The sequence below is a fragment of the Astyanax mexicanus genome, chromosome 11 (assembly GCF_023375975.1).
Source record: "Astyanax mexicanus isolate ESR-SI-001 chromosome 11, AstMex3_surface, whole genome shotgun sequence".
Lineage (NCBI taxonomy): Eukaryota > Metazoa > Chordata > Actinopteri > Characiformes > Acestrorhamphidae > Astyanax > Astyanax mexicanus.
Genome location: NC_064418.1, coordinates 51,008,629 through 51,025,171, shown reverse-complemented (window position 1 = coordinate 51,025,171; position 16,543 = coordinate 51,008,629). Strand labels below are relative to the sequence as shown.

The 16,543-nt window shown below is 37.9% G+C and overlaps 1 protein-coding gene across 4 annotated transcripts in view; it reads right to left on the bottom strand.

Moving 5' to 3' along the window:
• Positions 1–16,543, bottom strand: part of ccdc141 (coiled-coil domain containing 141) — a 54,529-nt gene that overhangs the window by 17,373 nt on the left and 20,613 nt on the right. For 3 of the 4 annotated variants that reach the window (XM_049484658.1, XM_049484659.1, XM_049484656.1), the window contains exons 7-17: positions 14,748–14,948; positions 13,191–13,363; positions 12,580–12,721; positions 10,107–10,226; positions 7,122–7,313; positions 6,120–6,296; positions 5,688–5,867; positions 5,286–5,411; positions 1,950–2,138; positions 1,165–1,326; positions 139–279 (exon numbers count right to left, since the gene is read on the bottom strand). In XM_049484658.1, the coding sequence (XP_049340615.1) occupies positions 139–279; positions 1,165–1,326; positions 1,950–2,138; positions 5,286–5,411; positions 5,688–5,867; positions 6,120–6,296; positions 7,122–7,313; positions 10,107–10,226; positions 12,580–12,721; positions 13,191–13,363; positions 14,748–14,948 (1,803 nt within the window). The remainder of the gene's footprint in view (positions 1–138; positions 280–1,164; positions 1,327–1,949; positions 2,139–5,285; positions 5,412–5,687; positions 5,868–6,119; positions 6,297–7,121; positions 7,314–10,106; positions 10,227–12,579; positions 12,722–13,190; positions 13,364–14,747; positions 14,949–16,543) is intronic. The other variant, XM_022664372.2, reaches the window with a different exon arrangement.

The following is a 16,543-nucleotide window of genomic DNA, read 5'->3' as shown; positions in this document are numbered from 1 at the left end:
TTATTCAAGGTTCTGCTGTCTCTCTTTTTAAACAGTGTGCTGTAGTTACTGAATAATTAATGATAGAGTTTAGTAATTTGTGGAAGTATTTAGTATTTAGTATGAGTATCAGTATCTGAGTATTTGGGCAGTGCTCACCTCACTGATCTCCTCTTTAAAGCTGCAGTAGTGAACGTTACTCAGCAGGTTCTCCTCACACCGGCTGGCCTGAGCGGCCCAGTTCACACTGCCCTGCTTCAGACGCTCCAGTTTATCCTGAACCGAGAACACCAGCACCTGCTGCACGTAAAAACACAAGAATAATATTATTATTAAACATACATTAAAACATACTTACAGCACCAGTTCTTTCTTTTTATCATTTTCTACATCATAAATGTAATATCGAAGACTATATTAAAGCTATACAGGAACACATTCGGAACCATAAAATTGCAAAAATCACTAGACAGATAGACAGACAGCTAGATCACTAGACATAGAGCTAGATTTAAAGACAGACAGCAATATTGCTAGACAGACAGACAGACAGAAACCTTGATTTCTAGACAGACAGACAGAGAGCTACATCGTTAGACACACAGCAAGATTGCTAGACAGACAGAAAGCTAGATTGTTAGACAGACAGACAGACAGCTAGATTACTAGACTAGCTAGATTGTTAGACAGACGGCAAGACTGCTAGACAGACAGACAGACAAAAAGCTAGATTGTTAGATGGACAGAAAGCTAGATCACTAGACAGACAGACAGCTGGATCACTAGTCAGACAGACTGCTCGATCACTAGACAGACATCTAGATTGTTAGACAGACAGACAGCTAGATCACTAGACGGACATCTAGATTGTTAGACAGTCAGAGAGACAGCTAGATTGCTAGACAGACAGATCAAAAGCTAGATTGTTAGACAGGCACACAGAAAGCTAGATTGTTGGAAAGACAGACATCTAGATCGCTAGACAGACAGGCAGCTAAATTTTTAAACAGACAGCTAGATTATTAGAGAGACAGACAGCTAGAACACTAGAAAGAAAGACTGCTAGATCACTAGAGAGACAGACAGACAGATAGAACACTAGACAGACAGACAGTCAGATCACTAGACAGACACACAGAAAGCTAGGTTGTAAGACAGACAGACAGGTTGTGAGCTCATGCTGACCGATTGCCGCACGGTGGTGGTGAGATCCGCTCCCAGTGAGAGGGCCAGTTTGTACAGGTGGTTGACGTGGTTCTGTCTCTCCTGGTGCTGGCTGAGCTGGAGCCGGGCCTGAGCCGGGTCACTGAACCCCTTTACCGGTTCTGTTCTCAGCAGAGTATCCAGCTGAGGATCAGAAAAAAGGAGAAAATTACTAGAAATATCCCCAGACTCAAAACTACAACAAATTGACCTAAAAATATTTTTTACTTCACTGTAGTACGAACACTAAATATCACAATATAGGACTTTTTTAAAATCTAATTGTGCAATACTTTAATATTTCAATATTTCACTGTTGTTTTTGTACTATCTGGTTTGTGTGTTGCTTGTTACTGTTATCTTTTTGTATGTAAATCTTTTATATGATATTTTATGCTATTTTGTTTTTAATAATTTACTTTAGTTAAATTATAGTTTTATATAAGGATTACACCTTAATACTTGTTATACTTGGTATAATGACAAATAAAGATATTCTATTGCATTCAATTCTAGTCTATTCTATTCTATTGTAATAAGGCTTTATAAACAGATAGATCCTCTCAGGTTCTCAGGCTGATCAGGAATGGCTGAGGCGTCCTGCGGTGGATAAAGTCTGGGACTCTGGCTGAATCTCAGTCTTCAGTAGAGGCTCTGTTGTGTGTTTTAACAGCCTGAAGCCGAGTTTGAAGTGAGTTTGATCTGTTTATGCTGGAATCGGCTGAAGCTGATTGAAAACCACAGGAGATCAATAAGCCTGATTTTACCTCCTGATAAAGCTGATGGAATTTGACGGCCATGCTGAGAACCGTTTCATGTTCTCGGATCTTATCCCGGACGCGCTGGTGCACCAGGAGGAGCTCGCCGACCCGCTCGCTCTTCTCCTTCATCGGTATTCCCTTCAGCACCAGCAGCTCCGCCGTCTTCACCAGGAACTCCACCTCCGCATTCAGAGGCTGCGGGAAAACACAGGGAGGACGGGGTGGTAAATGTTAGGGATGCACTGATTCTATATATAGAACCACCGTATTCTAGTTTTAAAGATGCACTAAAGACTATACCTGTTATTGAGTTTTATATTAATAAATAAAATGTGTTCCTTCAAGTTGTGAAATATACCAGTCCTTCTTAAAACTATTTCTAACCTTTAAAAACACGCTTTTATTGCAGTCATTTCCACCGCTGCAGCGCACCCACATGTTGAACTGTGCTATAGGCAAGGATGAGGATGAGGATGATGAGGATGATGATGATGATGATGACACTGTTAACGATGGTGGCATCCGACCATCTGCATCTCACCACTATCAGAGGCACACTGCTGCTCAGCCCAATCAGCTCGCCCTCCTGAACCACCTCTAAACCCATACATCACCCAGTGCCCCTTCCAAACTTACCCAGTGCCCACTCCCATTTTTTCTACCATTTTGGAAATTTGAGCTGAGGGTAGAGTCAGCTAAAATTAGGGGTTTAATTACCCTTTAATTCACAACTGGCGATCAAATAATTCAGTCTGAATTAATTTATTCCAACAATTCAGAAACACAGTTACCCTCGACACAAATGTTAATATAGGCTCAAAAATGTTATCAGATTTAATTTGACAACATGGAAATATATGAAAAATTAAACCTTGAAAAGTAAAAAGCTAATTCATGAACCAACACACACAGTTTATAAAGTCGATGTATGTTATTCCACATTTTGTGGAAACTGCTAATCAAACAGCTAATTTGTTTAAGTTTATAATAATATGAGCTATATGTTATATAGTTTTAGATATTCTGACATGCAACTAGATCACTAGCTAGCAAAGTTAGGTAAATAGATATTCAAACAGACAGCAGGATCGCTAGACAGACAGACAGACAGACAGAAAGACAGACAGCTAGGTAGGTGGGTACATAGATTGGTAAGTGGGTACCTAGACAGATAAATAGACATACAGACAGACAGCTGGATCGCTACACAGACAGACAGCTAGATTGCTAGACAGACAGACAGCTAGATCACTAGATAGACAGTTAGATCGGTAGACCGACAGATAGACAGCTAGATTGCTAGACAGACAGCTAGATCACTAGACAGACAGACAATTAGATCGGTAGACCGACAGATAGACAGCTAGATCACTAGACAGACAGCTAGATTACTAGACAGACAGCTAGATCACTACACATACAGCTAGATCACTAGACAGACAGCTAGATCACTAGACAGACAGCTAGATTACTAGACAGACAACTAGATCGCTAGACAGGCAGTTAGATTGGTAGACCAGCAGATAAACAGCTAGATCACTAGACAGACAGCTAGATCACTAGACAGACAGCTAGATCACTACACATACAGCTAGATCACTAGACAGACAGCTAGATCATTAGACAGACAGCTAGATTACTAGACAGACAGCTAGATCACTACACATACAGCTAGATCACTAGACAGACAGCTAGATCACTAGACAGACAGCTAGATCACTACACATACAGCTAGATCACTAGACAGACAGCTAGATCACTACACATACAGCTAGATCACTAGACAGACAGCTAGATCACTAGACAGACAGCTAGATCACTACACATACAGCTAGATCACTAGACAGACAGCTAGATCACTAGACAGACAGCTAGATCACTACACATACAGCTAGATCACTAGACAGACAGCTAGATCACTAGACAGACAGCTAGATCACTACACATACAGCTAGATCACTAGACAGACAGCTAGATCATTAGACAGACAGCTAAATCACTACACGTACAGCTAGATCACTACACATACAGCTAGATCACTAGACAGACAGCTAGATCACTAGACAGACAGCTAGATCACTACACATACAGCTAGATCACTAGACAGACAGCTAGATCACTAGACAGACAGCTAGATCACTACACATACAGCTAGATCACTAGACAGACAGCTAGATCACTAGACAGACAGCTAGATCACTACACATACAGCTAGATCACTAGACAGACAGCTAGATCATTAGACAGACAGCTAAATCACTACACGTACAGCTAGATCACTACACATACAGCTAGATCCCTAGACAGACAGCTAGATCACTAGACAGACAGCTAGATCGCTACACGTACAGCTAGATCACTAGACAGACAGCTAGATTACTAGACAGACAGCTAGATCACTAGACAGACAGCTAGATCGCTACACGTACAGCTAGATCACTAGACAGACAGCTAGATTACTAGACAGACAACTAGATCGCTAGACAGGCAGCTAGATCACTAGACATACAGCTAGATCACTAGACAGACAGCTAGATCATTAGACAGACAGCTAGATCACTACACATACAGCTAGATCACTACACATACAGCTAGATCACTAGACAGACAGCTAGATTACTAGACAGACAACTAGATCGCTAGACAGGCAGTTAGATTGGTAGACCAGCAGATAGACAGCTAGATCACTAGACAGACAGCTAGATCACTAGACAGACAGCTAGATCACTACACATACAGCTAGATCACTAGACAGACAGCTAGATCACTAGACAGACAGCTAGATCGCTAGACAGGCAGTTAGATTGGTAGACCAGCAGATAGACAGCTAGATCACTAGACAGACAGCTAGATCACTAGACAGACAGCTAGATCACTAGACAGACAGCTAGATCATTAGACAGACAGCTAGATCACTAGACAGGCAGTTAGATTGGTAGACCAGCAGATAGACAGCTAGATCACTAGACAGACAGCTAGATCGCTAGACAGGCAGTTAGATTGGTAGACCAGCAGATAGACAGCTAGATCACTAGACAGACAGCTAGATCACTAATCAGACAGACAGTTAGATCGGTAGACAGACAGATTGCTAGACAGACAAAAAAGACAGCTAGATGGTTAGACAGACACAGAGCTAAATCACTAGACAGCCAGACATTACATCTAAATTGCTAGACACACAGACAGACAGACAGACAGATAGGCAGACAGACAGGCAGATAGACAGATGGATCAGTGTGAAGTTACTAAGTTACTGGTGTATTACTTCATTCTAACCATTTGTTTTAATCATCACTAATAAAAGTATAAGTAAATTAAGGGAATCAGTGATTTTCTCACCAGAAACTGAGGTTTGGTGGAGCTGAAGTTCTCCTGCAGCTTCATCACCATCTGAAGATCTCTCCCCACATCAGCTTTACAGACTGGAGTTAAACTTCCCTCCAGAGCTTTCAGCTCATTTACAACCTGCAGAAACAACACACACACACACACACACACTAAACTCAGACCAATACACTGCTATACATCACCACCTTTAACCTTCACAAGTCCTCCAAACATATTCACTAATCAGCTATACCAGATCCACTGATCATATATTTCTCTCTGTAATTGTATAATATTTCCAGACTTTAGTTCTGTATCTGTTTCTCTGTATACTTTATTATTATCCTCCTTTAACCCTGCAGGTTTTAAACACTGTGATCTGTATTGTAAGCTGTTCTGTTTTCTTTTAGTTACCTTTTTTATTTGGTCCTTAAATTTCTTCCACTGTTTCTTTACGGATTTCATCTGACTGTACTGGAGCTGCCATGATGTCCACAGATCCGTCAGTTCAGATTTCTTCCTGTTCAGATTCTCCATGGTTTTCTCCACTACACTCGTCGCTGCTTTCACATTCAGACTCAGACTCTCGCTCACCTGGATACAGAGCAAAAATATATTCAGTAAAATAAAATCAGAAAATCTTCAACATTAAGTATTTTAATGTTTTTGGTACATAAACCTAGATATACCTATAATCAAATAATCCAAATATTTCTGGACACCCCTTTCTAATGAATTAGAGAGAAGGAAATGGACAGCAAAGCACATAAAATAACAAACAGGTTCTCAGGTGATCTTAAATGATTTTATATATAGTAAGTTTCACAAAGAACCGTCACTGCTGACCATGTTAGCAGAGTTGATGAAGTTGTTCCCCTGGTCCTGCATGGAGAGGAACTTCTGTAGAAACGTCTGCCATCTTTCATCCATCACTTCCTTCACAGCAGCACCAACTTCCTCATTCTCTTCCTCCGTCTCCGGCCTGTTCCTGTAGCAGTCCAGCAGCTTCACCTGCTCCTCTACCTGGAGAAAATGGGAAAAAGAGGAAATTTCTTCTGATTCATGGACAAGTTTGCAATGTTTTAAATTTCCAAAGTACATAGAAATCTACACTATATGGACAAGAGTATTGGGACATCCACATATTGCATCTACAGCTTTTTGTTTCCCATTTCTAAACTCATAGATATTAATATGAAGCTGGTCCCTCTTTACCCATGCTCTATATGACTCTATGTGGCAGGGGTGGCAACCGCCCCCCATTGGTGCCCCCATGGTTGAAAAAGTGACACTAGAGTGCCCTCTAAAGTGACAAATTGGGACAAAATGCCCTCTAAACTGGCTACCCATCTTATTGAAAAAAAATGTGATCTAGTGCCCACTAGAGCACAATAAATGATGATTATGTGCTTCTAGATACAAAATAAAAGTAGATAATGTGTATTAATTAGTGCCTTTTTATTGGTGCCATTATGAAGTGCCTTCTATGCCACACAAACTACTAGACAGTATCCCCAAGTCCAGTGCAGTAAATGCGACTTCTGCAGTAAATGCGATTCTCCTACATATAATAGAACATGATGAAGTGCTAGCAGTGGATTAAATGTGATGTTGTGCCCTATAGATTCCTCACAAATAAAAACTGTATTTGATGAAACTAGACAAAGAAAATTACCAATATAGGCAAATTTTGTTAAAACAAATTCTTTTTTTTACTTTTTAAAAGTTTTAGCCACACCCCCTTCAGAACGTACATGTGCATTAATATAGATTTGGTCCTCTTTTGCAGCTATGTGACCAAAAATAAATAGCGAGTAAAACATCTAGCTGAAACTAAAAGGTATTTACCTCATCAGCAGAGAGTAAGAATCGGACGTAGGGTCTGAGGGTCTCCACTCTCACGGTGACGTTCCTCTGGAGGTTCTGCAGCTGATCTCTCAGTAAAGACACTCTGTTAGAAAGCTCCACCACATTACTGCTCTCCAGCTTCCTCACCTCTTCTACTATTCCTCCAGCCACCTCCAGCTCCTTCACTGCACCCTGCAGGTAAACAGCACACCTGAGCTCATTATATTTAACCAGAGCACTCAAATCATACTGCTGTTATTGTGTCTGAACTAAAAAATATCTTGCTTTATAAAAAAGTCTTTTATTTTTACTATATCTGGGCTGAAACAGAATTTTGTTGGAATAAAATTGTATTCAGGTGACATTTTAATAGGCTACAGTCAAATTCAGACAGAATTCTGCTGAGTTTCTGTCAAAATCAGACAATTTTTTTTGGGTTACAGTCAAGTCCAGACAGAAATTGGCTTTGTTACAGTTGAGTTGAAGTGAAATTTAGCTGAGTTATAGCAGTTGGGTTACAGTCGAGTTGAGAAACAATTTTATTGGATTAAAATAGAGTTTACAAACACTTTTATTGGGCTACAGTTGAGTTGAGAAAAAAAAATGTCAGGTTTTAGTTGAGTTGAGACAGAATTATACTGAGTTACAGTCGAATTAAGACAAAATTCTGTTGGATTTTCTTCCAGTCGAGACATTATTTTATTGGGTTACAGTTGATTTGAGAAACAATTTTGTTGAGTTACAGTCGAGTTGAAACAGGATTTTGTTGAGATACAGTCAAGTTGAGACAGAATTTTGTTGAGTTACTGTTGAGTTGAGACAGAATTTTGTTGAGTTACAGTCGAGTTGATACAGAATTTTGTTGAGTTACAGTAGATTTGAGAAACAATTTTGTTGAGTTACAGTCGAGTAGAGACAGAATTTTGTTGAGTTACAGTTGAGTTGAGACAGAATTTTGTTGAGTTACGGTTGAGTTGGGACAGAATTTTGTTGAGTTACAGTGGAGTTGAGACAGAATTTTGTTGAGTTACAGTGGAGTTGAGACAGAATATTGTTGAGTTACAGTTGAGTTGAGAAAGAATTTTGTTGAGTTACAGTAGATTTGAGAAAGAATTTTTCTTGAGATACAGTCGAGTTGAGACAGAATTTTGTTGAGTTACAGTCGAGTTGAGACAGAATTTTGTTGAGTTACAGTCGAGTTGAAACAGGATTTTGTTGAGATACAGTCGAGTTGAGACAGAATTTTGTTGAGTTACTGTTGAGTTGAGACAGAATTTTGTTGAGTTACAGTCGAGTTGATACAGAATTTTGTTGAGTTACAGTAGATTTGAGAAACAATTTTGTTGAGTTACAGTCGAGTTGAGACAGAATTTTGTTGAGTTACAGTTGAGTTGAGACAGAATTTTGTTGAGTTACCGTTGAGTTGAGACAGAATTTTATTGAGTTACAGTTGATTTGAGAAACAATTTTGTTGAGTTACAGTCAAGTTGAAACAGAATTTTTTTGAGATACAGTCGAGTTGAGACAGAATTTTGTTGAGATACAGTCGAGTTGAGACAGAATTTTGTTGAGTAACTGTCGAGTTGAGACAGAATTTTGTTAAGTTACAGTCGAGTTGATACAGAATTTTGTTGAGTTACAGTAGATTTGAGAAACAATTTTGTTGAGTTACAGTCGAGTTGAGACAGAATTTTGTTGAGTTACAGTTGAGTTGAGACAGAATTTTGTTGAGTTACGGTTGAGTTGAGACAGAATTTTATTGAGTTACAGTCGAGTTGAGAAAGAATTTTGTTGAGTTACAGTCCAGTTGAGACAGAATTTTGTTGAGTTACAGTTGAGTTGAGACAGAATATTGTTGAGTTACAGTTGAGTTGAGAAAGAATTTTGTTGAGTTACAGTAGATTTGAGAAAGAATTTTGTTGAGTTACAGTCGAGTTGAGACAGAATTTTGTTGAGTTACAGTCGAGTTGAGACAGAATTTTGTTGAGTTACAGTCGAGTTGAAACAGGATTTTGTTGAGATACAGTCGAGTTGAGACAGAATTTTGTTGAGTTACTGTTGAGTTGAGACAGAATTTTGTTGAGTTACAGTCGAGTTGATACAGAATTTTGTTGAGTTACAGTAGATTTGAGAAACAATTTTGTTGAGTTACAGTCGAGTAGAGACAGAATTTTGTTGAGTTACAGTTGAGTTGAGACAGAATTTTGTTGAGTTACGGTTGAGTTGAGACAGAATTTTGTTGAGTTACAGTGGAGTTGAGACAGAATTTTGTTGAGTTACAGTGGAGTTGAGACAGAATATTGAGTTACAGTTGAGTTGAGAAACAATTTTGTTGAGTTACAGTCGAGTTGAAACAGAATTTTGTTGAGATACAGTCGAGTTGAGACAGAATTTTGTTGAGATACAGTCGAGTTGAGACAGAATTTTGTTGAGTTATAGTCGAGTTGATACAGAATTTTGTTGAGTTACAGTAGATTTGAGAAACAATTTTGTTGAGTTACAGTCGAGTAGAGACAGAATTTTGTTGAGTTACAGTTGAGTTGAGACAGAATTTTGTTGAGTTACGGTTGAGTTGAAACAGAATTTTGTTGAGTTACAGTGGAGTTGAGACAGAATTTTGTTGAGTTACAGTGGAGTTGAGACAGAATATTGTTGAGTTACAGTCGAGTTGAGAAAGAATTTTGTTGAGTTACAGTCCAGTTGAGACAGAATTTTGTTGAGTTACAGTTGAGTTGAGACAGAATATTGTTGAGTTACAGTTGAGTTGAGACAGAATTTTGTTGAGTTACAGTTGAGTTGAGACAGAATTTTGTTAAGTTACAGTTGAGTTGAGAAAGAATTTTGTTGAGTTACAGTTGAGTTGAGACAGAATATTGTTGAGTTACAGTCGAAAAAGAAAAAGCTAGTTTTTGGGTTATATCCTTTATTTGGACAGAAATGGTGTTTTTCTGTTAGTTTTCAGGTTAGTAAGGTAACTCAGCTTACCTGTGTGTGTGTGGAGAGCTCCAGGTGTTTGTTGAGTGCATCCTGGGCCTCAGAGAGGGCGGAGCCTGGCTGTGTGCTGCTGGACAGAACACCATTACTGCTCTTAATCCAGCCAGTAATCTGAAAAAAAGAAGTTTGCTTATTTCTTATTGGCTCTTTGAGTCATATAAAAACAGCAGATGTTCTGGTTCAGTACGACGTGTCCTGTTAGTGTAAGATGCAGGAATATATTGGTAAGGTTGAATTAAACACTCCTTCAGTTTAAACTTTAGGTTTCACATGGTAACGTTTGCTAAACTGTGGTGATGTGTTGCTTGTAACCCTTTTGTTGCATGTATTTAATGAATGTTTTATTCAAGAACAAATATACACTGTAGGAAACCCTATACAGCATTGTTTTCTGTTGAAATGCATATAGTATAATGTAGTATAATTACATTATACTACATTGTTCTATTTTCATACTAACTATCTAACATACTTTATATCTACTTTATTGTATATTATGCATTCACTGTGTTATCATTGTCAATATATTTTAAGATGTACTTTGTTGTGGTGTTTCATTGTGTGTGTGCAAAATATGCAAAAAAAATAAATAAATATGACATATCAACATGCCCACCTATTATGTTCTACTAGCAAAGCAGTCTAGAACCGGGCTAATCTACACTATCCTGCGTTTCAACATTTCAGATTTGTTCTCTTCCGTCCACGTCCAGGGAGGCTAGCTACCATTTTTAGTGCCATGGGTTGTAAAATTCTTGATTATGATCCACAACATGGACAAAGGACCATCAGGATCTCTGGAGATGGATTGTAACCTTGAGACTGTTGATATTTTTCAGTAATTGTGTTGTTTTTAAATCCTCAGACAGTTCTCAGACAGAGGTGCAGCTTTCTTTCCCACAGTGCTGTATTACACTATTTCCCAAAACACAGCAGCTCATGCCATGATCAAGTTCAATTTCTTTTTCTTTGCCCACCCAGGTTTACTGGCAGTCGTATCTTCTGAAATAACACTTTATAACATTAAAATGTTTGTAATAATCCAGGAAACAGTCATGAGTTGTAACTGGGGTTTCCTCATTTATCCTGATTTTTCTAAAGTTTCTACACTTAACTTCTCTTCTGACTTTCTTTCTCTTTTTATTTAAGGTAATAAAAGCGTGAAGGTCATTTATTCCTGTTTGCCCGTTGCTGCACAGCGCCGTCAGGGTGCCATTAAATCTGGCGCAGCCTGTAAACATGGCGGCTCTGATCAGAGCGACTTTCACTCTCCCACATAATGAGGCTCATTATACTACAGGACCTCTGGGAGACCAGGCCTGAAACCACAAACCTCCAGCACTAAAACACAAACCACAATTACAGACTGCACTGCAGCCAGCGCAGCGTCCATAAAACCTACCACTATAAATATTATATAAATATTATTCAGGTCTATGATGGTATAAAATATTTCTGTTCATAAACGAACACCAGCTAAACCTCACCCGTTCCAATCAAACCCATTAAATATAAATACAGAACTATTTAAAAGTTTTAGTCCACCTGAGAAACTGTATTTAAACAGTTTTATCTTGTCAGAAGTCTTGAAAATAACTTAAATCAGGTGGAGAATGTTCGTGCATGCAGCAATATATCCATTATCGTACAACAAATACAACAGCCACAGAAATGGACTGCATTTTTCACGGAAATACTTTGGACAGATTACATTTACAAAGTATGCAGTGAGCGAGAGGAAAGCACGCAGGAAGTGTCCCAAACAGCATGTTTAAGTTCATTTTTCTTACTTAGTTTTCTACCTCTTCACCAACAGCTGTACAGGGCTAGGATAGCAACATTAGCTGAGCTAAATTATTTAGCTTTAGCATTTGTTTGTTATTGTTGTTGCATCCGACTTGAGCAGCGCTGCTGAGGTACATTTATGACTAGAATTGCACTGCTAAAGTATATTTATGATTAAAAGAGGATTGCTGAGGTGACTAGCTACCTAAATGTGTGAGGAATAGCACTGCTAAAAATGCTGGGGTATATTTATTTATATTATTTATATATTTATATATTAAATATATTAAATTACATTTATTCTACAAACACAAAAACAAAACAAAAGAAACAACCATTTTAAATACTAACTGAATGAACATAAAACAGTTTGACAACATTTGAACAGACAAAAAAAAAGAGCATTATTCATTTTTATTCATTTTAATAATAGCATACATTAAGTCAAGTGGACAACAATAAAGTTACAGCATTATTACAACTACTATTATTTTAAACTATATTATTTTAAAGAGTCAGAACATATGTCACCTTCTTTATCTTATTGTGTGTGTTTTGCTTTTTTCCTTCATAAAAAATTATAATTATATGAAAATGTACTTTTAAGACTAATTTAAGACTATGTATTGTTCCTGTATGTGTTTTAGTGTATCTGGGGTGTAGTAATTGTATTCTGCACCTTATCCTCCAGGTCGTCGAATGATGCCAGCAGCTGCTGCCGCTTCCCTGCCAGCTCCCTGTAGGCCTGGCACTGCCGGCTCAGCCCGTCCACCCGCTCTCGCAGATATCCCAGCATCCTCTGCACACCTCCAACCTGGGCACTGCTATGCAAATACACAAATATAATCAGAAACATTTTAAATAAAATCAATATGTCTGTCTGCCTCTGAGCGCTGGTGTCTTGGGTTCAGTACACAGCAGGATTAGCCAGCAGACTTCGTCTGAGGGAGGGATCTGTACCTACTGTCTGTGGCGAGTCAGCAAATGAAGGGAGAAATGTAAGAACTTGCAAATAATGAGTTTTAATGTGCTTCTATATTTAATGTGCATGTGGGCGTGGCCAGCTAAAGCTTATTTGCATAAAAGTGACAGAGCCCTTAAATGGCTCAATCTGAAAGGGACTGAAACTGGTAGGAATAGAGCCGGTTAGGTGCAAAGAACTTCATGAACATGTTTTGTATAAAACAAAGATATTTTCTTAATTATGTAAAATTGATCAAAATGTGAATCAACATGTAATATTGATTATTAAATCGCTATAAGATATTGGTCTGGTTTTGAGGATCTGACCTCTGTGTGCTGAGTTTCTGCAGTATAATCTGAGCTCTGAGCAGAGGATCTGCGGCGGCGTCTCTGATTCGGCGGTGAAGCTCCTCGTGCTGCTTGGCGAGATCCGGCAGATTCACCGTCTGAGTCTTCAGACCCTTTATACCGCTCTCCACCACGGCCAGCTCCTCAAATGCCTGAGAAACACAGAGAAATACAGCAGATAAATACAGCAGATACTTCACAACCACAACTTCACAGAGACGCATCTCACTAACCAATAAAGCTCTGATCTTAAACTCTATATAGAACAATATAGAACACAGAGAACAATGGGAGGAGAATATACACTGTTTCAATTTACAGATAAATCAGAAGTTTTATCTGTTTATTGTTCAGTTTGACACAAACATGAACAGCATTAATAATCCAGACCCTGATAGAAATCCTGCCTGAATCCAGTAGAGGGCAGCACACCAAAACAAACACTGTTTACTGGGGTCAACCAAGGGAAAATAACTTCCCCCAGGAAATGACATGTATAAATGTGCACAAAATAATGTTAAAATACATTTTATTACTTAGCATAGTGTCTTTTACATTGACCTGATTGTCAAAAACATTAATAAATACTACTTAGAACACTGAAAAAATAGCATGTGTTACCTGTTACCCCACTCTCTAACTATAAACTTTACCATTAAATATATTTATGAAAATTATTTTTTGCATTGTTGTGTAACTCCAATATAAGTCATAATAAATCCATAATATTTAAGTTAAAATACACATTTTAGTCGTGTCCTTAGGTTTTTTTTTTTTGTTTTTTTTACATCTGAGACTATTGGAATCTGGAATATTCTACAACAAGTCACATGTACAACAGGAAGTGACATCAGCTGGTTCTTCTGAAGATCATGGAATTAAGTTCCTCATTAGTTTGATCTTATTGTAACAGCTTAATCTTCACACTCACTCCTGTTACCTACATTAATGCTTACATCTTATTTCTTTATTTTTAAAATGACTCCTCATGCTATTAGCATAGCTTCCATATAGCTATTTTCATATTTTTGTCAATTCTATGCCAAATTCCATTACTTTAACAGGAGTGAGTTTAAGTAACAGGAGTGAGTTTCAGTAACAGGAATGAGAAGCATTCACAGTAATGAGTTCCAGTAACAGGAGTGAATTTTTGTCATAAATATCAATTATTTGAACATGCAGTCTATATATTTTTCTATAAAAAAATACATTCTTGAGAGAAAATCAAAAGAATTAGTGGACTTTGTAAATTTACTTTAAGATACTTCTGTTTATTTAGTATTTCCAGCTTTGTATATTTATTTAATATTTTTGTATATTCAGTTCTGTTTATTTATAAGTAGAATGTTTTATGTTTTAACAAACAATAAATTAACATATTTATTCCAGAACAGCCAAAATCTTCACCAGCATTATAATTCATTCGCTGAATTATATAATATTCGAATTACATTAATAATAAAAACTAATTTAAAAGCAGATAACAGCAGGTGATCCACCAGCTCTCTCACAGCTATGTTCGCTCTCTGTACGTACTTTATTTGCGCTGCTGAAGAAGCTGTTGGTCTCCTGCAGGTTCCCCCTCCGGTCCATCAGCAGGTTCCAGAAGCGCTCGTGTGCAGCGGAGAGACTCCTGCTCTTCTCCGACAGAACCTCCAGCAGGGCGGCGCTGCCCGAACCCGAGGAGACCATATCAACCACCTGCTGAACCAACCGTTCCACCAGCAGACCCCAGTCCTGCACAGACCAGCAGAACCATCAATCACTTCAAACTGTAGCTTATCTGCTCCAGACGGTCCTATTCTAATGGCAATACTTCACTACTTATAGCCATGTTTATAACATCTTATGTATGGAGCTAAATTAGTGCCAAAACTACGCAAATAAAGAAAACGTATTCTGTAAATATGATACTACTTGCAAACAAACACAACGCGTTTTACAAATACAAAACTTGACTCTCTAACACACACGGTGTGTTTTACAAACACAAAACCTGATGGTTGTAAATATATATGTAAACTTCAAACAAATAACAGTTACACAGCTGTTTTCTAATACATTGCTCTTTACAAACAAATATAACACGTTTTACAAATGCAAAAAGTAATAAATAAAACAAGTAAAACATTATTTTCAAACATTACCGTGAACACGCACAGCCCATTTGTAAATCACGTGACTTTTGGCACAGTTTTAGCAGAGTCGCAAACTCGTGTTGAGATTTTCTCACAAATACACCCAACCCTCGTACAAATGCATCGCCCCAGAACAGCAGGTGGCGCTGTGGGACACTTTACGAGAGGTGGCTGCACAGCAAAGCAAGCTCTCCTATCCAGCGCTCCCCAGTGCATTAATTTACACTTATTAAGGTGTTTAATACACCTTTAATAATCACAACTCTACCATTTTATACCCGATTTACACACGGTTTGGTTTGTTACAAACAGCAGAGATGTAATTATGATATAGGACGCTGTTACACATCACAAATATGATCTTTCATGCTGAAATACTTTGTATTATGCTCTTTAAAAAAGAAAGAAAAATATATTAATTGATGTTTAAATTGTAATATAGATAGATAGATAGATAGATAGATAGATAGATAGATAGATAGATAGATAGATAGATAGATAGAGCATAATACAAAGTATTTCAGCATATTGTCAGTAAATTTGCAGCATTTATTTGCAGAAAATGAGAAATGGCTGAAATAACAAAAAAGATGCAAAGCTATTGGACCTCAAATAATGCAAAGAATTGTAGATTAGTTTCCAGAGGTTTTCAATTTGGTAAAATCAATGTTTTTTTTTTTTTTTTACCATTTTTAGGTGGTCTTTCCTTTTGTCCAGATCTATCTATCTATCTATCTATCTATCTATCTATCTATCTATCTATCTATCTATCTATCTATCTATCTATCTATATTGCAATTTAAACATCAATTAATATATTTTTCTTTCTTTTTTAAAGAGCATAATACAAAGTATTTCAGCATGAAAGATCATATTTGTGATGTGTAACAGCGTCCTATATCATAATTACATCTCTGCTGTTTGTAACAAACCAAACCGTGTGTAAATCGGGTATAAAATGGTAGAGTTGTGATTATTAAAGGTGTATTAAACACCTTAATAAGTGTAAATTAATGCACTGGGGAGCGCTGGAAGCGGGGCGTGCTTTGCTGTGCAGCCACCTCTCGTAAAGTGTCCCACAGCGCCACCTGCTGTTCTGGGGCGATGCATTTGTACGAGGGTTGGGTGTATTTGTGAGAAAATCTCAACACGAGTTTGCGACTCTGCTAAAACTGTGCCAAAAGTCACGTGATT